Below are 22,750 nucleotides of genomic sequence, written 5' to 3'. Positions count from 1 at the left end.
TTTTTTTGAGATGGAATTTTAGTCTTGTCACCCAGGCTGGACTGCAATGGCACAATCTCAGCTCACTGCAATTCTCCTGCCTTAGTCTCCTGGGTAGCTGAACTACAAGCACCCACCACCACACCTGTCTAATTTTTGTACTTTTAGTAGAGATGGGATTTCACCATGTTGGCCAGGCCGGTCTCACTCCTGACCTCAAGTGATCTGCCTGCCTCGGCCCCGCAAAGTGCTGGGATTACAGGCATGAGCCACTGTGCCCAGCCCTGTGTGTGGATTCTTTCTGGCCTTGCAGATGCAACTCTCTGAGAAGCTGCCTTGGACATATATGTTGAGCTTCAGTTTCATTTGATGACCAAGAAAATGGACATTGATCAGAGATCTGCTACAGGAGTCTGCACTGATCAATTTGGCCTACCATATGCATGCTGGGAATGGTCTAGGAAGCCTCTGCCTGGGAAGGGCCAGCATTTTGGACCAGGCTTTTGCCCCGGTTATGATCAGCTTAGAATCCTAGATGCAAAGAAGAAAATATGTAGTTCATTCTTGGGAGCAAGAGATACTAGAGCACACTAACTGTATTAGTTTTATATAATGTTTGAGTATATAAAGTACACTTGAAATAATTAAACACATGAAAATAATCTTTTCCTTTTTGTGCTTGAGTGTATATGATGGGAAATCATAGGTTGCAGTGAAAGACAGGGGCAGCCAAGACTCTTCCTGTTCTATTTAAAATAGCTGTAAGCATTTTATTTGTTCAGGAAAACAGTGTATTGCAGAATCATAAAGATTACCAAATTTTGAAGTAGATTTGGCTCTGCTACTTACCTGTTTTGTGAATTTGGGCAGGATGATGAAATTTTACACTCTCCAGCTAATACCTCTCAGAACGGGTGATGTTTTATAAGGAACAAGTAGTGTAGCAAACAACAGCTATTAATGTTTATCCGCCACTCCTAATTCTCCTTAGTTTTTCATGCCAGTCCTTTGCCTTACTGCAAATAACGTATTCTGAAAATTGCAAAACAGATAATGTGTGATTTTTTGTGACACTGCATTAAAATACAGTTAAGATTTTGAACACTGCTTGCCTGTACTGTAACTATAGCTTTTCAGGCACTATCCAATGATGAGGGTGAAGAGCTATGTTTGCATCTCTTTGCTACAATTGTGATTGTTATTCATATTGCCTACTGACATATATTCTGGGAGGATACAAAGCTACGTAAAGCAAAGTCCCCAGGAAGTAAGGAAGATAAATGTACAAAAAATATGGTGTAATATATCAGATGTCAAATCCTTTAAGGGGTATTTAGATCACAAATTTGGGGAAATTACAAATGGAAAAGTGTGAGAAAGATTAATGCTTTTCTCATTTTATGGTCTTTAAACTGAGCCTTGAATTAGAGCCTTGGACTTGTAGAAAAATAGGTGGGACATTTGAGGTGCGCAATTGTAGGAAAGCTTGGGCAACAGTGACTTAGATGAAATGTAGAGAATTCGATCAGAAGAAGTGTCCGTGGCAAGTGTTTTGCACAATTTCAGGCTTAGGAGTTTGTGTTCTACTTTATAGGCAATTTTGTTACTCATTTAATACTTGTTATTTGTTTTTATTATTTGGCAAACATTTATTGAGGACCTACCATGTGGCAAGCCACAGGCTGGGTATTGGGTCTATAAAGACGTATAAGTTGTGATTCCATCCTTCAAAAATTAGACACTCCAGCACTACTTGGGAGAAAATATTCTGCCTCAAGAAAATCACCTCCATACCCCCAAAACATGGCTCCACTGGAAGACACACTAGAAGGCTATATTATAGAATTGGTACGTATTATCTACTTTGACTTAATTCCCGTGTAATCCCAATGGCCAAGGTCCCTGCAGGTATAGGTATGAATGAAGTAACACTGACCTTAAGGCTCAAATGCCCCAAGTCATGGCTCCCTCCTGTGTAATCACAACAGTGAAAGGGCAACCAAGACTCTTCCTGTGCTATTTGTCTGTCTCTCGGGTCTCCCCAGCTACTCAAAGGAGTCCCTGAAGTGTATTGCACAATTTGATGAATACTGTCTTTCGCCCCTTCATGTTCTTCTCTCTTGTTTCTTTCTCTTTTATACCCTCACTACCCATAAGCTGTCTGAAGAAGGCACCTCACCTCGGCTGTGCAGCCAGCACCTGCTGAGAATTACCTGCTTCCCTGCCTAGGTACTGTCCAGGGCTCCTATCCTGCAAAACTTTCCATGTGCCAGAACGTTCTCCATCCCTCTGCATCCCACTGAATTTCTGGTCCACTTTGTCTCCAAAGGAAACAAAAGGCTGCTCTTCTCCCCACCCCGCCTGTATGGTACACCTGATTTTTTAAGGCCTGAAGCAACAACTCTTACTCTTTGAATCTCACAAGGTGAGAAAATAGTTTCTTTTCATTGTGTCTGAGGCTCTTTCCTCAACAGAAGTTAGACCTAGTCCCTGGTACTTAGCCAGAGTGCATTGCCGCATCTCAGAACTCCCATTGACCTTCACAAGCTCACAATTTCTCCTGACAGTCTTTTTCCAACTAATATCAACTCTTGCAAGTAAGCCTCCAGGGTGGCGAACATCATTCTGCTGATTCACTCAGCAGATCCGACTGAGATACTCCATTCCTTCTTTACGTCTCCTCCCTTCATGAGAGGTCCTAGTAGCTGGAAACATGACTGTCAAGCATGCAGCAAACCCGGAAAATGAACAATATACAAAACAATCTTACAACGTGATACCTATTTATTCAATTTTGTGGACAACTTTGGGACAGGATAAGGTGTTTAGAAATGATGTTGCATTGTCACTTTCTGCAGTAGAAGCTGAAAAATGAGAAACATACACTGTGTTTGACTGGAAAACCAAATTAGACAAAATGTTTTCAGAAATGTGTGCATCATGGCCTACTAATTTGGGCTCATAACCACCTCTCTACAATTACATTCCTGGAAATGTTTTTCAATTTCTTTACATGAAATAACTAGCGGACTGAATTGCTCAGAACAGCCCATGGGGAACGGGCATTCCTGAGCAGAGCTTACATCACACCTCCATGGAACTAGCCAGCCCTTCCACAGAACCACACGACTCCCTGGGTCTTAACATGGTTTATTAAAAAAATCCTTTACCTGCCTCAAAGCACTTTTCATCAAAGCCACTTTTAAGCTGAAGCTGAGGACTAAAGAATGCCTTTAACAGAATCCTGAAATAGCTTTTAACCCGAGGCTGAGAGAGAAAGTGCTTTTAACCTAAAGTGCTTTCCTCTTAGGTACTTCAGTGCGTACCTAGCATTCAGCATTAGTGGCTTTGAGAACACCCTTAAGACCCAAATGAAAGAGACTCCATTATCAATATTCAAACCTGTTATATTAATATATTAAAGTCATATTTGAAATCATTAAGCAGTTTTACTCCAACTAAATTTGAGTCTTTTCTTATTGAGCTATGCATTCATGCAAATAAATTGAAGTCGTATCACCTGGGATTCTAACAAATCTATGCTGATATTAGGAAAAGTACAGTCTTCTTTCCTAGGTTTTACTTTAATCAAAAGTGAGTCGAAATTTCTACACTTTCCCCACCCAAAAAGAATCTTTCAGCTCTTCTCAGTCATTGAATGACACTCCCAGCTTTAGTCTATATAAGTTGTGCTTAAGAGATAAATCATTTAGTATTTTTAATTACCTGAAAAATTTCTGTGTATCAAATTTTCTCCTCAGACTTGTCACTCAAACAAATGCAATTAATAATTTCACAGTAGTTTTAATCCCCTAATAAAGTTCCTACTTAGTCAAGTAAGTGACAACCTAATTGATAAGTTTTAACTTCAGATTAATTATAGTAAGTTATATAATTGAGCACATGAATTTCATGGACAGTTTTCGATTCAACGTATATAAAGAGCATACTAATATGGAAGAAGGTGGTGAAACTTAACATATTTGAATTGTATTACCCTTCCCTTCCTTTCCTGCCCTCCTCTGTAGTTATAATGAGATGAAGACAGGCAAATGAAAAGCAGAAAACAGCAATCCACCATGTATGTCAACATTTAGCTGAACAAAATTTGGCCATGTTAATTACTCAAAATACATGAAAGCAAATTGAACGAAAACGTATTGCTCTCATACTCAAGTGATTACATTGCAATCTTTAGATAGAAATCAGTTTCTTGGACTACAACCCATAGAGAAAATATTAAACGAATTTGTCTGTCCTACTGTGGTCTGTTAGAAAAAAATATTAGAGTATATTGCCTTAAAAAATAAATGTATTCTTTATAATTAGTAAGCCATTTCAATATCAAAACAAATCATTTTCTTTTGTAAATTTTTCTCTTATTTATCTTTTTATCTATTCATTCATTCATTTATGCACTCATTAGGCAGCCAGAAGGCATGTAATATAATAAATGCAATAAATATAAATACAAGTAGAAAAAAATTGCATTCATCTTTTTCTACCATGTAAAGTTTTGTTCACCTTGAATATCATTTTGTAGCTTCTTCAACTTAGCAAATCAAACTTGTAATCATTTTTACTCTTCCAACTCAGTTACCAGTGCCACAAAGCTATTCCTTTCTTCATCGTTTTCAATTAGTCCCACCTTCTCTTCATCCCAAAGCTATTATTTTATTATTTCAATATCTTCCAACTGGACTGTTAGCTGTATCTAGTAGACCAGATACCATTTTACTGAACCCCATATTTCCAGGGAAGTAATTATCTAGAAAGAGAAAAGGAAGGAGATGAAGCTAGACATGGAATCTTGCAGTGGTTTTAGAGTTATTAATTATTTACAGTGTCTTATTCCTTCCTATTGAAACTGTCATGTCAGTGAATGCCCCTTTGGTGGATTCTGCTCTTCTCCCCATCTTCAGAATGTTGGATTACCCCAATATTAAGGCCTTGGACTTCTTTTCTCTTTTCATTCTTCTTCTCAGACCTTGGACACTAAACAATCAGAGTTGAAATACCCCACTCATGCAGCTTCAAATTCCACCTAGAGGCTGATGCTTTCCAAACTTAAAACATCAGTCTCAAACTTCAGACTTACACATTCAATATTGATGTCACGTTTTTTGGGATGCTTGGTAGACGTCTCAGATTTATTTAGAGTAATCCTTGATTCTTCAGATCCCATATGTTCTCTATCTCAGAAAATACCACCGCCATGTGCCTCCTGGGGTCACCTCCACTGTCTACTCTGTCTCTTCCTTCATCTGCAGAGCCCACCTTTGAAATATATTCTAAATTTAACCACTTTTAGCTATTTCCATTAGAATCATTCTTATACAAGCACCATCATTTCTTCCTATATTTCACGACCCCCCAGACTAGACTTCCTACTTCTCATCTTAACCCCCTTAAATCTAGGCTTCACACCACAATTAGAAGGATCATTTATAAATGTAAATCATACAGTGTCACTCCCCTCTTCCACAATTGTCAATTACTTAGAAGGAAGTCATTCTTGTCTAATGTATGTCCTTCGTGTTACCTATAGGGTCCTACCTGCTTTGACCCTGAGGCTACTTTTATGTTTTTTCCTCAGCTATCCTTCCTCTTGTTCACCCCACCCAGGCCTTCCTGCTCTTCCTGTAAGGAACCTGCCTTACACCAGTAGCTTTATACACTTGCTGCTCCCCTGGTATTTACATAGTTCAGTCAGTGACTCATTTGATTTCTGCTCAGATGCCATTGCCTGAGATGCCTTCCCTGGCAACACCAATACCTCTCTGTCTCTCTGCCTTGCTTCATTTTTTCCATAGCACTTCTCACCATCTGACATTATATTATATGTTAATGTGTTTTCATGTTTGTTTTCCCCATTTACATATAGACTGTGTGAAGATAGAGAGTGTTCTTTTCACTACTCCATTCCCAGTAAGCATTGAAAAATACTCACAGATGGTTAGTTTCAATGGATAAATACAAAAATGCATAAAGGATTTACTTGGTCAAACCATTCTCTATGCTGTTGTAATTCTGTGTGCTGATGCGCGCGCGCGCGTGTGTGTGTGTGTGTGTGTGTGTGTGTGGTGATAAACCGAGGGTGGGAGAGTTGGGTACAAAGTATTGACAGAGTAGACAAATATAGAAAAAAATCATGTTAACTGTCCCATTTGGGTTAATAACTCTTTAAGATGCAAATTTCTCCCCGGATGATATATTCACCAAAATGTCTATTGCACTAGTCAGGCCAAAATTGTGTAGACATTTATTTTCAGGTGAATTTAGGAGCTGAGAAGAGGGAGCCAAAGGGTACTTCACAGAATTACTGTTTAGGGTTGAGAGTGAAACTGTGAAAATTGAAGACTGCTGGAATCCTGAAAAGGGAATCAAGAGAAAAAACAGAAAAGTCTGGAATGAAATTTGCTCTTCTATTAGGCCCATTCCTGAAACTCATCATTGGTCTGCCTTGGTCAAAGGGTGCTACCCCTACAGCCAAATGTCCAGCTTCAGTTGAAAGCTACAGAAACTTAGCTGTCCTTGTTCAGGGAGATCCTCTCCTTCAGGCTAGTCTCTACATAGCAGATATTGTCATTATCACTAGAGACTTTCGAATCTGTTAGGTTTGATGAGATGCGAAAATATGAATAAACATGTGGGGGAAAACTATTCACAGAAGTGCATATATTTGGTAACTCCTATTTATTTAGATTCCAAACTACTCAGAAGTTAAAGTAATTAAGCTTTTTCTTGTACTTGCCTCTTATGAGAGGAAAAAAAAAATCATAAGTAAACAAGGCAATGAGAGAGGTTTACTTTCAGTGCATGTCGTAGATTCAGCAGAGAATCACCCCAATTTTTGATATTGATATAACATAAAGCAGTAACCAATATTTTTATTCGAAGCTCCAAAGCATCATAAGTTAACACAGTACCTCCTGAGGCTCTTATAATATAATTCAGTAGTGTTTTAGCATTAGGCGTATTTTTCTGTGTCTTAATTCAAAAACGTAGGCCATTCCATAAACAATAGTACTTACTGAAGTCACCATTTCTCCAAACATTCTCAGTAAAGTTTTGAGAAAGTTACATGATATGGGGTTCATGTTTGAGTATTTTAAAGGAAAAGAAAAAATGGTGGGAACAGAACTGAGAAAATATAAAAGATGAGAGTAGAAACAGCATACTTCGATAAACAATCTAAAAGTTTTGGGCTGGAAACCAGTTCTCAAAAGGAAAAACAAATGTCACTTATAGTTCAAAATCAAAAGATGGAATTATTAAATTGCTGAAATAACCCGTGTTTTGAATACTATTTCATCTTCCAGTATCCACTACCTCTCCATTAAAGCAACTTATTAGGAAATAATCTGCCCACACGTGTAGCATTTTTGTGGGAGAAAATTTCTAATTTTGCCACCTATTCTAATGAATGCCACCTACTATGGAAACTACAAGGGCTATATTTTTCCTCTCCTTGCCCATCATTTTTACAACATTATCCTGATCAATAAAGCGTCATCTAGAGAAACTTCCAGTCTATAGTGATTGATGATTGGAACTTACTATGACAATGCTGGTGCTGGTGGTGGCCATGAAATGAGCACCCTGACCTGGCTACCAGAGTTAAAAGACAGTTGCTTTTCTCTTTCTTCCATTTCATGGCTTCGCTGAGCATCTTGATTTCTAAATATCTATAAGACTGGTCCCCTAGGCCCTCATAAATTCAGTGAATTTCTCACCCATCTAATGTGGTGGGAAATAGATGTCAACTCACCCCTCAACTTCATTCAAATAAACTTTCCTTTGCTTAATACAGCCACAGCATTGTTGTGTTTTTCTGTTGTTTACAGCCAGAAATCTTAACCTATATTATCTCATTACCACAATAATTGTCTGATTTGTTTTTGTAACTGAACCATTCGGGCTGCCATTATTGTTTTCTGCTTCCCTCTGTATTCCTCATGTGTGTGTCCTTCTAGGTGCTTTATTCTTCCTTTTTAAGGTTTACTAGAATCGCTGCAGTAGCCCTCTCTCCTGAAAACAGAATCACATCATTTTGAAAAGCCTGTGGAGACTGTCTCCTGCGTAAATGATGATAACACCGTCACATTATTTGAACATTTAACTGCCTGTATTGAGCAGTTATCCTCATAGTTTTGATTCATTTGGAATCTAACTGACAGAGATCACATTACTGGGTGTTCTTTCCATAATTTGTCAAAAAACATATAGCAGTGATGAGAAAGAATGAAACTAATTTGTAATCTGGAAGACTTAACCTGGTTATGCTGACGAACTAACTAAATCGGTCAAAAGTTTGAGAGCTTAAAGATTAAAAACCACCATTCTCCAGTTAAATGCTAATTCTTTATGTAAACAACATGATTTATAATGGCAGTCATGCGGAAGGTCTATTTATTTTTCTCACCAAAAGATGCTTTCAAAGAAAAACTCCAGAAAATGAGTTTTCTCCAACCAATGTATATCCTGTCACCCCTGGTTATAAGTGCTGGAATGTAGGATGAAGATGTAATGATCACACTGGCCAAGGTCACAGGTGTTTGCAGGAGATTCCAAAAATATTGGTACCCCTAGCAAGAGGTGTTTTCTAAATTATATATATATATATATATATATATATATATATATATATATATAATGTAATTCATGTATTTAATATATTTATATACTTAATATATAATTATATAATTTATCATATTCAGATATATATATTTTGTGGTTGTTAGGAGAGGAGGGAGGGATTACCAGTGAGCACACAGATGGGAGTATAGGTGGGGAGTCAGGAGCTCAGGGTTCTGGAAGTGTTCCCTTTTTTTTTTTTTTTTGGAATGAAGAGGAGAATCAAGAGGAGAGTAGAAATAATCCTGAATGTTGTGCCTGGACAAGAGACACAGACATTTAAGGGACAAAGTTCATTAATGCTTGCTTGGAAAACAGAATGCCTTCTCTGTCCCTCCTTCTTTTTCATGCTGTTTTAAGATAGAATTTTCCATGGTTCAAATACATTTCTATCATTGAATCATCTTCCTTGGTGTATCAAATTCTAGGTTCTAGGTGTGTTAGATTTATAAATGGAGAGCAATCCTACAACAGCACTTAAATTCAACAATGACATTGTAGTTAAATCTCTGTGATTTCCTCTTGTTTTTTGGACATCGCTTTTTACTTTGCAAAGCCATCTTGTGTGTATTATCTTCTCAATTATTTAATTCATTGTCTGTCAAAGGCTAATGTTGTAGTCAAGATTCTTTCCATTGTGCATGATAGAAACTTGTCCAAACTGTAAAAGTCAGAATGGAATTTACTGAGTTACTTAATCGAAGAGTCCAAGGGACAGGGATAGCTTCAGGCATGACTGAATCTAGGAGTTCAAAATGCTATCAAATATTTGTCTTCCATCACTCAGCCCTGTTTTCCACCCTACCGATTTAATTACATAGTATGTCTCTCTAGAGGCCTCAGACTCATATCTGCATAAACATCTCTTATAAGAAGAGGGTTCTTCTTTTCCAGTAACATCAGGAAAAGTCTCAGGATTTACTTGACAGGATCCACTTGGGCCACATGTTCATGCCTGAGCCAGTTACTGTGGCCAAGAAGATAAAATGCATGTTCGTCACTGGAGATGGAAGGGGTGGAGTCATCACTACCCAAAACAAATGGCAGCAAAATGAAAAAGGTATCATCCCTAAGGGAATATCAGGGTGTTCTTGCCAGAGGATAGAAGAAGAGACACAAGACCCGCAAAACCAATTGATATCTTCCATACTCTTCCGAGCCAGTGTCATCTGTAAGCAGTGGATCCTATTGAGCTATTTTGCCAAACCTTGTCCTACTGTAATCATAATCCCTTTCTTGAAATGTTTGGCCAATGTTACATCCATATTTTTTGCCAAGTGTATTTGGTTGCAATAAACAGAAATTTACTCAAGAGTTCTATTGAAATGCGTGGGAGAGCATCTCATGGTATTCACAGAGCTCATGACGTGGGTATGCCAAGTGCCATGGTAGGGATACAGAGTGCCTGGAGTAGGCTCTGGAAAGTCAGGAGCTGAGGTGGATCAGTTCCATTTGCCTCTCTCTGCAAAGTAGTTCCCGTGTCCACTCATCTGTGGCACATTAGCATCGTCCCACATGGCTGTCCGAGCCCCCAGGGTTTAAGTGTAGGCAGCCTAGAATTCACATCCCTAGAAACGACCACCTTTGTCTCTCAGTATCGAAATTCTAAATTTTGTAGGAGGAGCATTGCTTTGGTCCAGCTTGGGCCATGTGGTGACCTCTGATATAACCAAGTTCACCTGGGGTACTACATTCTTGTATTCCAGAGCCCCACCTTCTTCTGTGAGTACAGCAAGTTTCATGAGAGGCTGTAAGTGAGAAGAGCAGTTTTGGCTTTCATGGTAACTGGGGAAAGCAAACATCTGCCCTCTATGTAATGAAATTCAAGATGTCTAGGCTTTTTACTCACGAAAACACCAATGGTAGTTTGGAAGGGATAGTTTTTCTTTGTGAGGGACTGGCTGCACTTGCCTGGACCACCCAGTAAGTGGCAGTAATGTACCTCCCCCACTTCCAGCCTTATAACCATTAAAAATAGTCAGCAGTGCACCTCACCCCGCTCCCTGGCAATAAAAAATACCCTGTAGTTGAAATTCTCTCCTATCCCCCCCAACTCAAAATCCTTCTCCAGGTCCTATCTCCCCTTGTAACTAATTAGTGCCCATATGCTAGACTTTTCACCTCTGAAGTTCTTAAAAGCGAGGTCTGTTTGCTGTCTGCTTTTCAGTTTCACTCTTCTACTGAAACCATTATTCTTAAGGTCACTCATAACCTCAAATTGCCAAATTCAGCAAGGACTTTCATCTTTATCTCCCATTACCATTCTGCTGCCTTTTAAATGCTTTTCTTAATACCTAAATTCCATTTCTAGTCTCAATACTCTCAAGTAACTGCACCTCTGTCTTCTCCAACCAAGCAAGGAACTTGGAAGTCACTTTTACCTGGTGGATCGGCTCACCTCATGCACCCACTTGCCAAATCCCACTGAATCATCCCTTCTTGCCATGTCAGGTTTATTGTCTTAGTTCAGTCCTCATTCTTCCTCCTCCAAGAGCCTAATGCTCTGTGAACCTTGCACAAATGTCTCTGGGCCTTAGTTCCCTCTTCTGTAAAATGAAGATAATAGTAGTATCTACTCTCAAAGCGTTGTGGGTACATGAGAGAATTAAATGTTAGGATATATAAAGTATGTTGAGCCCTGCTTGGCTTAGTGTAGTGTACAATAAACCCTCACTATTATTTTTACACATATCTGGAATAGCATTGTTCACATTACATTGTAGCTGCTTGTGAGAGTTATTTTGCCCCCCTAAACTGTAGGAGATGGCGCATCATTACATTTTCAGGCTGGCGCACAGTGTCTGGCTTATAGCCTGCATGAAACAGTTACCGAATGAATAAAACAATCTTTGCACTCTTTACAACACGGAGCACAGGGGAGGTGCTCACTAAATAGTAACTGAATGGAATTGGATACAATCGGATTAATCTGGAGAGAGTGCAGAATAGGTGCCATAAAATTTGATAAGCCCTAAATAGTTTAAATTTTAAGGTGAAAACTAATTTTCTTTGAGACTCCTCCTTAGCACTGAAATTATACTGAAGGCATAACTCCACATCCGTAGCAAATTTAGAAGTTTTTTGTTCACTCTCCAGTTTTAGTTTCCATGTCCTGCCAACCCTCTTTGTTTTTATTCTCACGGCATAGCTTCGATCATATTACACCAAAAACCTGGACTCATCACCACCTATATGAGTAAGCTATTGCTACATGACAAACAAACATAAAATCTCAGTGGCAATATAACAAGGAGCATCTATTTCTCATGTGTCTGTGGTGCAGGCTTGACTGGGCCGCTCTGCTTTAAGCTGCAGATCTGACTGGACTTGTTTCTTCACTAAGGGTTGGCCTCAGGTCTGTGCCATATGTATTTATTCTGGGTTCCACGCTGAAGGGGCAGCAGCTACCCAGGGAAGCTCTTCTTTGGCAATAGCAGAGAAGCAAGAAGATAAGTAGAAATCTGCAATGTGTGTTAAGGTCTCGGTCTGGAACTGACATATTTCCACTCACATTACATTATTCCAAAGAAGACATTAGGACAAACCCAATATCAAAGAAATGGGGGAAATAAACATTGCCAACTCTAGTGTGTGGTACCAGTGCCACGTTCCCATGGCAAAGGAGGTGAATGTATCATCGAATTCAGAGAAGACAAGAAGGATTGTGCACATTTATCACACCTTTATCCAGATTCCGGTCCTCATAATATCTTTCCTAGGCAATCGCATTAGTTGTTTAATCTCCTCGTGCCTCATCTTCCCCACTATATTATACTCCCTCCATTTTCTTTACAAAGTGCTACCAAGTAAACCTCCTCAAGTAGAGTGTGTTTATAATACTCACTTTACTCAAAAACCACAATCACTTCCTAATGTCATATCATATGTTTTTGGCGGTAGATAATAGAATACCCAGTCTACAACAACTTATATTATTTCATATGAAAATAAGTCTAGAGAAAGTGTTTTGTGTTGGTTTAAAAGCTTAGAAATGTCATCAGAGTCTCGAGCTTTTGTTGTTTATTTTTAATACATTAGCTGCTGTTCTTAGCACTCATTGTCTCACGATGATAAGATTGCTGCAATAGCTCCAAGCATCACATCATTGCAAAATTATATTCAAAGATGAATGAAAATAAGGAAAAAGACTCCTTATATGTCCCTTTCCTTTCATCAGGGGAAAAAAATCTCTTCCTATATGGTCCTGAGTCACTTTTCTGGACATTTCATTGATCAGAGCTATCTAATCACCCAAAGCTGCAAGGCAGGTAGAAATCAATAGAGATGATTTTCAGGTTCTGTCATATGAGTGGCTTCTAAAAACAAGAAAGAAGGCAGGAGAGGAATTACTTATATTCAGAAAATCAATGGTATCTGCACACTGTCAAATAATTTAACCTAACTGGCAAAATTTAAGATTCTTTATAACACAACCTCCATCTCTTTTAAAACTGAATATATCAAGATATCTCTAATAAGAGTCAATGTTTTCCTCAGCATACTCCAGTGTTCCTATCATTCTTCCCATCATTCATGCATTTGTTTACTTCCTTTCATTTTCCCAAAATGCTTTTTGTTTCCTCTTTTACTTGTCTTTCCTTATCTCTGAGAGAAGGGAAGCACCCAAGGCTGTTCTGCCGCCCCACCACATGCTCCCACGTTGCCTCTGCGCTTCCCCAGTTATAGCAGTTTTCTCATGATAAAATGTTCCTACCTGTTCCTTATATACTGCCCTACTAGGCAAAGCTTTAGAAAATAGGGAATGAGTCTTGGATGTTATATTACCAGTGCCTCTCCTATCCCTAAACACAGTGTAGCCGCTCAAGATGTTCTTTAGGAAATAACTAAATGAATAAAAGAGTAAATGCCCGGGAATGCTCTCACCTATATCTTCTTATATCCACCTAGCAAAAAAAAAACCAAACAAAACCAAAACAATTTTGCCAAACACAAGTCTCTCTTTCCCACTCTCTGTCATAAAGACATACACACACCACATACCACATCTGCACTAAATGACACAAAAAGACCTTATACGAAAGGATATCTTTCTTAGCATTCAATACCTTTTATGATACCTGCTATATTCTTTATTTCTAGCCCCTACACTATTACAAACTTCCTGATGTTGTTTTTCAACTCAATATGCCTACCCTCATTGTTGTGAAGATAGAAGATAATAAATGTTTGTGAAATTGATTTGAATAATAAAATCCATTAATGGGTTTTTTACTTTATAGCAATTCTTCCTCCTGACTGTAATCTCTAGACAATGTAAGTCATTTGATCTGATATACTGGGTTATTTTTTCCTAAATATTTTATGTCGTTCTTTCTTAGAGTGGTTACAAGTGTTTTGAACAAGTCATTGTTACTTGACCAAAGTGTTCAAAGCAAATATCCATGATTATTTCCCACTTCTCCATACTATATTCATGTGTTTTGAGCTTCTTTCTGTTACTTGGCTAAAAATGCACTTTTCCATATTGGAGTATGTTATTAATAGTGTTTTAGCCTTTATTGTTTCCTCCATGCTGGGTTGTCACCAACTCAAACCGTTACATTTTCCTAAGAAATAAATGAAAATTATGATTCCTTGAAGTCTCACTACACTCCATTTTATCACTGAACACTATGCTGCATTATATATTATTCTATCTAATTTTATGTATACTTTAAAAAATATATTGACTACCTCCACTGATGGTTAAGATGATGTCTTGCAGTACATCATTCTACAAATGTTTATTGAACTTCTAATATGTGCCAAACACTGTTTAGGTACTGGGGATCCAATAATAAATGATTGAGATGCGACTCCTACTCTCCTGGGTTTTACATTCTAAGCAAGGGAAACAACTAAGCAGAAAGCATATCAGTCTCATATGTCTAATGGGGATATGTGCTCTAAGAAAAGTAAGGCTGGGAAAGTGGCATAGAGAATGTCATGAAGTGGAGCCGTTTTTTAAAAGGTTGCTAGGAAAGGCTAAAATAAGAAGATACCATTTGATCAGAGACCTAAGGCAATGGAGTTCCATGAAGAAGAAAATGCACAGTCCCTGCAGCTGAAGAGTGCTTGGCAGCAATGAGAAAGAGCAATTTGGAGCTATTGCAAATTTAAAAATGGGGAGAGAAAACTCAAAATCCACTAATTAGGGGAGGTCAGATTATATAATACCTTGTAAGTCACAGTAGAGACTTTATTTCATTCTGAGTGAAATGGGAAGCCCTTGAACCCACTAAATATTTGTTTCATTATCAGTAATAAGCATTGATACTATCTTAATAGCAAAACCTGGAAAGGCATGATGGTGAGAGTTGCATAACATTGTGAATGTACTTAATGCCACTGAATGGTACACTTAAAAATGGTGAAAATGATCGATTCTATGTTATGTATATTATATTACAATTATAAAAAACAAACGTCTATCTGTGATTACCGCAGGCCAGAGTCTGTGCTAAGCACTGGTGAAGACATAGATGATTCAGACACTCAGAATCTGCTTTGAGAGAGTATATTCCATATATTACAAATGTAAATACACAATGCAAGGTAGTGCAAATCACGTTCCAAATGAGAGGGCTAGGCTAGGATTTCATAGTGGGTGTTCTCAGAAACCCTGGAGACATGCTCTTTGAAATAAAAAAATGTTGCTCAAATAAGTTTGGGAGATAATGCATCCTCCATCCCTCATGGAGATTCACAGCACACGTCGGCATTTCACAGGCTCCAAAAATAAATACGCATTAAAGAAACCTGTCTGATTTGCAGAACCTAATGACACTAAAACATTTTGTTCAAGGGCCCTTTTTCCTGAATCCTCTATTAACATCCTGAGGATCTGATATTCCTAATAACTGATGTTACAGGAGACACAAAGCTGAGATAAGAAGGAGTTAGTGGAGAAAGTGTGACCTAAGCTGAGCCCTAAAGGAAAGGTAATAGTTAGATTTGAGAAGAGGAAAGACATTCAAGGCAGGAGAACTGCTAAGTAATTCACTTCGAAGCAAGTCCCCTAGAACTTGCCTCCTCAAATACCACTGAGTTGCAGAATGAATGTCCTAACTGTACTGATAACATTGTAATTTTTATAACCATTAACCGGTAAACTTCTTCTAAAACAGTATACCAAAGACACTAAGATTAATTATTTTGCAGAAGTTTTCTTAATTCCCTGTCATTCCTTTTTAGACAACAAAGTTAAGGCCCAGAGAGACCATAACTTACACAGTCATCCCTACCTAATCGATGGCAGAGTGTTAGTTTTCTCACTCTGGGGCCAGGGTCCTATTGCATAAAGGAGGGAGTTGTGGTCTTCATATGTCTGCCACAGACACTTTGAAAATAAAGCAAAAAATCAATTCCTATGCAAGATGAAGATTTCAGCATGGAATGGATATGGAAACAGAATCAAATTAAAGAACAACGCAAGCTTGGATTTTAATGAAGCTCATCTTTGTTTCTTTTGCAGATCAAATTTTTGGCTCTCATCTGCACACAGTGTGTGAACGTGAAAATTCCACAGTTCCGCGGTTTGTAAAGCAATGCATTGAAGCTGTTGAGAAAAGAGGTGGGTAACTGAATGTTCCCTGCATTACTGCACCCTCTATGCAATCAGTACTCAAGTTAGCAGTGCCACTTGATTTGTCTGAGAAGCCATGCAATTAAAACTTGACTTGTGTTAATCGGTTAAGAGGATCAACTTTCTTATTAACTTCAGTTTGTTTTTACAATAGGGACATTAGGAATTCTCACTAATGTTCTTTTTTTTTTTTTTTTTAATATTTTGTCTGTCTGACATACTGTTGATTCAAGTGCAAACTTCTTGTTTTCAAGCCAGTGATAAAACATTCATAAAATATCAGCACTCACAGTGTTAGAACCCTCCTAACATTCATGCTGGTAGACATTGTGCCAGAACAATTTTTGGTAAGCCCCCAACATTACCCAAGTTAAGCAAATAGCATTCCGACTTGCAGACGGTGATATCCCACCTTCCACATGTTTCTGTTCAGTACTGAATGTGCTATTGGGATTTTCAGGAACAATTAAAAGACGTACCTCAAAAGATGACCTTTGACTCCTCTATTTCAACATTCTGTTTTTCATCAGAAATTATTTCATCTTACTGAAGAGAACAAAACAAAACCCAATTGAATCATCATTTCCACTCCACTCCATCTGTGGGGTGCTTTTCCTTCAAACTATGACTTCATTCATTCAAGGTCATTTTTCCTGGAAGATACATATAGTAGACGCAGAATCTTAAAAAATGTATTGTATAAAAATGCGAGGCTTCATCACCATCTGTTACAAGTTTACAACATATTCCCAGGATCTAGGGGGATATATATCATGTAAAAGATAGAGGTGTTTTCAGAAAAAGGATTGGTGAACCTATTCCCATTTCTAGCTCCTAGTCTCTTAAGACAATAGAACCAAGGGGAAAAAACCTTTACCCAGTAATCTGCTAGGAAAAAAAAGCCATTTTAATTCTCTCAATGTTACCTGGCTTTATTATAAAAGCATAATAAAAATGGTCTGCAATTTCTAACTCCTGGAAATTCATACTTTAATTATGCTGTAAGGACAGCCTTGGGATCCTATTATTCCCCTATCAGTAGGGAATGAGAGAATAACAAGAAGGGGAAGAGTGGGTAGGTAATGTGGATAAAGAGAGTGACTTTGGGGAAAGCATATCACCACTTCAGAGAGAAGAGCTGAGAGTACAGTGAGAATAGAAAACAGCAACTGCAGGATGAACATGAGGAGAGGTGTCTGTGAGAAATGAAGTCAATTGGAGTTTAGAGAAAAATTGTTTTTATTGCAAGTTGCAATTTCATTTAATTTTATAAGTATATATTTTAGGAATAAATATTCTTTAATAAGTATTTAAAGCCAAAATGGATCACTGAGAATATTATAATGTTATTATTTTCGATAGCTAAATTGTCATCATTTTCAGGAAATCTTCATCTACTTATAAATACTCAGCACCGACAGTGTGAACACTGTTATATTAGACCAAAAATCCAAATAGGACATTGGGGAAGCACATAATAAGATGTGTGCATGTGTAAAGAAGCGCTCCATACCTCTCGATTTATGTATCTACCCTAAGCAAAACAAAAAACTCTGCTATATGCAGCCTTGCAGTTAGCAGATATTATAATATTGTAGAGTAGAAAATGTCTATAAATAGAAACTATATCTTTTGTTCATGGTATTTTGTTGGTGATTTTAATAAAATAAGACAATGTTTTTGCTGACTGGAGCAATCACATCTAGCCTTATATTTCATTGTCCCTGTGTTTACTCTTAAAATGAATTTGTAGATCCAGCACTAAACAGGCACTAATCACACATATGATTATTAAAATAATTCCTAAGCATTTTAATGAAACTCAAAGACTTTACAATTCCACAAAGCAACTGATAATTCAAAGCACTTTGGCAGCGTCAGCTTAAAGGAACTCTATGGAAATATTCAATAAAAACTAAGAAGCACAAGATAAACCTCTCGCATCATTGCAAGATTTACAAGTGTGTACTTTTGATTATAATTTTCTATGATCATTTTGTTGGATTAATATTCTTATATTTATACGCCAATTCTATTTACTCAAAGTGTTGTTTTTACGAAATTCTGGCATAAAGCATTTCAGGACAGAAATAATTTATGTGAATCTAAGTCCAATGTTTATGCAGGCTTCTGATGACATTTTGTGCTGGGGTTGGTATTAGGAAGTAGCATATTAAGGTGCCAAGTCTCTCAGCACGGCTGGGACTCAGCATATCTGGAGCCCTCCTTCTAATGGCCAGATCCTCTTCCAGCCAAGATACTCAACTGCAGAGTCATGGGAAATGCTGATGGACCAGTTATGGGAAAGGAACATTTAATGAAAAACTGTGTGTTTACTCTCACAGTCTTAGGGAAACGGTCTTGATACTCACTACATCGGCACATTCGCTGTTATAAAAAAAAGATTTGTTTCCTTCTCTTTTTTTTCTTATGATTATTTTTTTCTCCTTTAAAAATCATCTATAAATTGTAGCTATATTTTTTTAAAATACTTATTAGATTGATGATGTAAAATGAAACATTATCAGGAAGGCAGATCTCACCATTCATTCATTCATTTATTCAGTCAGTCATTTGTCTTACCTATTTGCATTGAACAGAACCAAATTGCTCACATTTCTGTAGGTCTCTCCAGGGAAATTCTACCCAGTGCTTGGCGCAGGATGCATTCTTTATTCATCCCTGGTAAGGTGACATTAGTTACATTTTAAATTTTAGACATGCCTAGAAGAAAGTCTATTAATAAACTGAATATAAACCAATTTAGCTAATAATTTGTTTAGTATGTTTTTGTATCTTGATTTGGTTCTCTTTATTACTCTAAATTACCAGAGCATTCTCCTCCTCACCAACTGTTATAACTAGATTAAATTTATTTCTATGGTTTCTTTTTTCTTTTTTGGGATAGAGTCTCACTCTGTTGCCCAGGCTGGAGTGCAGTGGCACAATCTCGGTTCACCGCAACCTCTGCCTTCTGGGTTCAAGCGATTCTCCTGCCTCAGCCTCCCGAGTAGCTGGGACTACAGGAACATGCCACCATGCCCCGCTAATTTTTGTATTTTAAACAGAGATAGAGTTTCACCGTATTGGTTAGGCTGGTCTTGAACTCCTGAGCTTGTGATCTGCCCACCTTGGTCTCCCAAAGTACTGGGATTACAGGCATGAGCCACCGTGTCTGGCCCATTTCTGTGGTTTCTGACATTGTCAGCTGAGCTTTGAAAACACACACAAAATTTGGAAAACAAATTGTTTTGTGTTTTGTTTTGTTTTGCTTTTTATTTTTTAATTATACTTTAAGTTCTGGGGTACATGTGCAGAATGTCCAGGTTTGTTACATAGGTATACATGTGCTATGGTGGTTTACTGCACCCCATCAACCCATCATCAACATTAGGTATTTCTCCTAATGCTGTCCCCCCAGCACCCCACGCCTTGACCTTCCCCGGTGTGTGATGTTCCCCTCCCTGTGTCCATGTGTTCTCATTGTTCAACACCCACTTATGAGTGAGAACGTGCAGTGTTTGGTTTTCTGTTCTGCTGTTACTTTGCTGAAAATGATGGTTTCCAGCTTCAGCCATGTCCCTGCAAAGGACGTGAACTCATCCTTTTTTATGACTGTAGCTCCATGGTATATCCATGGTGTATACATGCCACATAGTATCATAGTATCCATGGTGTATATGTGCCACATTTTCTTTATCCAGTCTATCTTTGATGGGCATTTGAGTTGGTTCCAACTGTTTACTATTGTAAACAGTGCCACAACGAACATACGTGTGCATGTGTCTTTATAGTAGAATGATTCATAATCCTTTGGGTATATACCCAGTAATGGGATTGCTGAGTCAAATGGCATTTCTGGTTCTAGATCCTTGAGGAATTGCCACACTATCTTCCACAATGGTTGAACTAATTTACATTCCCACCAACTGTGTAAAAGTGTTCCTATTTCTCCACAACCTCTCCAGCATCTGTTGTTTACTGACTTTTAATGATTGCCATTCTAACTGACATGAGATGTTATCTCAACATGGTTTTGATGATCATTTTTCTAATGACCAGTGATGATGAGCTTTTTTTCACATGTTTGTTGGGTGCATAAATGTCTTCTTTTGGGAAGTGTATGTTCATATCCTTTGCCCACTTGTTGATGGGGTTTGTTTTTTCTTGTAAATTTGTTTCAGTTCATTGTAGATTCTGGATATTAGCCCTTTGCAGATGGATAGATTGCAAAAGTTTTCTCCCATTCTGTAGGTTGCCTGCTCACTCTGATTATAGTTTCTTTTGCTGTGCAGAAGCTTTTTGGTTTAATTAGATCCCATTTGTCAATTTTGGCTTTTGTTGCCATTGCTTTTGATGTTTTAGTCATGAAGTCTTTGCCCATGCCTGTGTCCTGAATGGTACTGCCTAGGTTTTCTTCTAGGCTTTTTATGGTTCCAGGTCTTACATTTAAGTCTTTAATCCATGGAAGACAAATTTTTAAGGAGCATGTTAGTCTTTACAGCTCTTTCAAACGGTTTCTTCCCCCTTGTCTTGCCTTTATAGTTGGAGACCACGTATCTGATAAATCATGATTAACCAATGAAAAATTCAACTAATGTTTCTTTTTCAAAGCAATTTCTGTGAAAATTTTAAAACATTGTTCAGCTAATGCTTTCTCCATATCTTGGGTACAATGACCAAAAGCATGAGATCATCTGACACTATCTTGGAGGTTTTAGGAAACAAGCATGCAGAGCAGGGGTGTCTAATTTTTTTGTTTCCCTGGGTCACATTTGAAGAAGAATTGTCTTGGGCCACACATAAAATATGCTAACGCCAACTATAGCTAATGAGCTTTAAAAACATTGCAGAAAAGTCTCATAATGTTTTAAGAAAGCTTACTAATTTATGTTGGACTGTATTCAAACCCCTAGGCCATGGGTTGGAAAAGTTTGATGTAGAGGAAGGCATTGTAACATACAGTAGATATAAGCAGTGAGAAGTTTATCTTTCACTATGTTATAAAACACTTTGTGTAGTTTATAATGACATCATATATGTGTAGAAATTCCTTACTTAAAAATTAGATCACCTGTGTGTTACATACAAGGAGACCTGAACTAAACAAAGTACATATTCTAAACTGGTGTAACAAGTAGTCGTTGTTTCACAGTTATTTCATAGTTATTTTTATTCAAAGCATGTAACTATCTTCTGTGAAGGTCCATTTTTTGGAAAGAAGCTTTATACAGCATGAGATACCTTGTAAGCCCTCAATAAATAGTGGTTAAATCAAGTAATCGAAGCCAAATAGCAATTGAATACCTACTGTGTGTCATTCTGCATATTACCAGCTGATAATACAGAGGAGATAGACATTAAACAGACAGATACATATGGGTATGTATGTTAGCATAAACTGTGATAAGTGCTATGAGAGAAAAGAACAGACCCTTTAAGACAGAAGAACCATTAAAATCATAATTTAAAAAAAAAACAGGAAATATGTATGCTTAAAAATGACGTAAGAAACCCTGAAAAATGAACTCATATTTGTCTGATTTTATTTTCATTATAAAGAAGATAACCAGGAGACGTGTAATTTTTCCTTATTTTTCAGGTTATTTTCTTGACACACTGTGACTATGTAATGTGTGTAAGGTGTCCCTTGGTGTGAGATCTAAAAGGACATGCCTTAAGTGGTGAACCAGTCATATTCTACCCAATAGCACCAAACATACATTTAGTTAAATATATGTTATATAAGAGTAGAGTTAACTAGACAGATGAGCATATTTCTACCCTAAACATATTTTTATGCATCCAAAATATTTTTGGTTTTAAGGGAATAAGATTGATTTTTTTTTAAGTTTGTAATATAATTTAGATTGGTATCCATCATTTGAAATATGTCTTAACAACTCGTACTTCCTTCATGATTCCCAGTTCTGGTGTTAATATGCACCCAAACTATTTTAAAACATTAAAATGGTACCTAGAGATGCTTTGTATAACAATGTGAATATACTTATAATCACTGAACGATATACTTAAAAAGGATTAGGGTGAGAAATTTTATGTTACATGCTTTTGACCACATTTTTCTTAAAAATTGAAACCATGTTTTTCAAATGTGATAATTCCAGGTATAAGCAACTCTGCAGAATGCCTCAGCAGATGCTAATCAACAAGTTTGCCCTTTCTGTCTTTTTTCTAGAACACGAAATGCTATGACAGGAATGGTACACAAAGTTACATATTTGACTTGGTGCCTAAAAGCCACCCTGGGATCCATAACCTTGCTTAAAGATTTAAGAAAGACCTTTAGTCTGCTTCTGAGAAGGTCCTTAGCCTCAAAAACTTTATCTCTCAACTTGACTTCTTAGCAGCTGTTATATTTTTTTGCTGTCGTTTGTTTGACAGGATCCAGTTATAGGTTCCGATGTCTGTTTAAAGAAACAAGGAGGCCGTTGGCTTTAAAATTCCCTCATTGCTTGTGTGATCAGCATTTTCCCAGGCTTTTCTACATAGTTTGCCAAGCAAAGGGACTGACCTTTTGTAGCAAAC

At 37.6% G+C, this 22,750-nt stretch overlaps 1 protein-coding gene across 4 annotated transcripts in view; it reads left to right on the top strand.

Moving 5' to 3' along the window:
- ARHGAP15 (Rho GTPase activating protein 15) overlaps window positions 1-22,750 on the top strand; it is a 640,576-nt gene that overhangs the window by 369,996 nt on the left and 247,830 nt on the right. For 2 of the 4 annotated variants that reach the window (XM_037736629.1, XM_037736627.1), the window contains exons 10-11: window positions 16,091-16,189; window positions 18,827-18,886. In XM_037736629.1, the coding sequence (XP_037592557.1) occupies window positions 16,091-16,189; window positions 18,827-18,886 (159 nt within the window). The remainder of the gene's footprint in view (window positions 1-16,090; window positions 16,190-18,826; window positions 18,887-22,750) is intronic. The other 2 variants (XM_017523184.2, XM_037736628.1) reach the window with 1 other exon arrangement.

The sequence above is a fragment of the Cebus imitator genome, unplaced genomic scaffold, assembly GCF_001604975.1.
Source record: "Cebus imitator isolate Cc_AM_T3 unplaced genomic scaffold, Cebus_imitator-1.0 Scaffold27, whole genome shotgun sequence".
Classification (NCBI taxonomy): domain Eukaryota; kingdom Metazoa; phylum Chordata; class Mammalia; order Primates; family Cebidae; genus Cebus; species Cebus imitator.
This window is presented reverse-complemented; position numbering and strand designations above follow the sequence as displayed.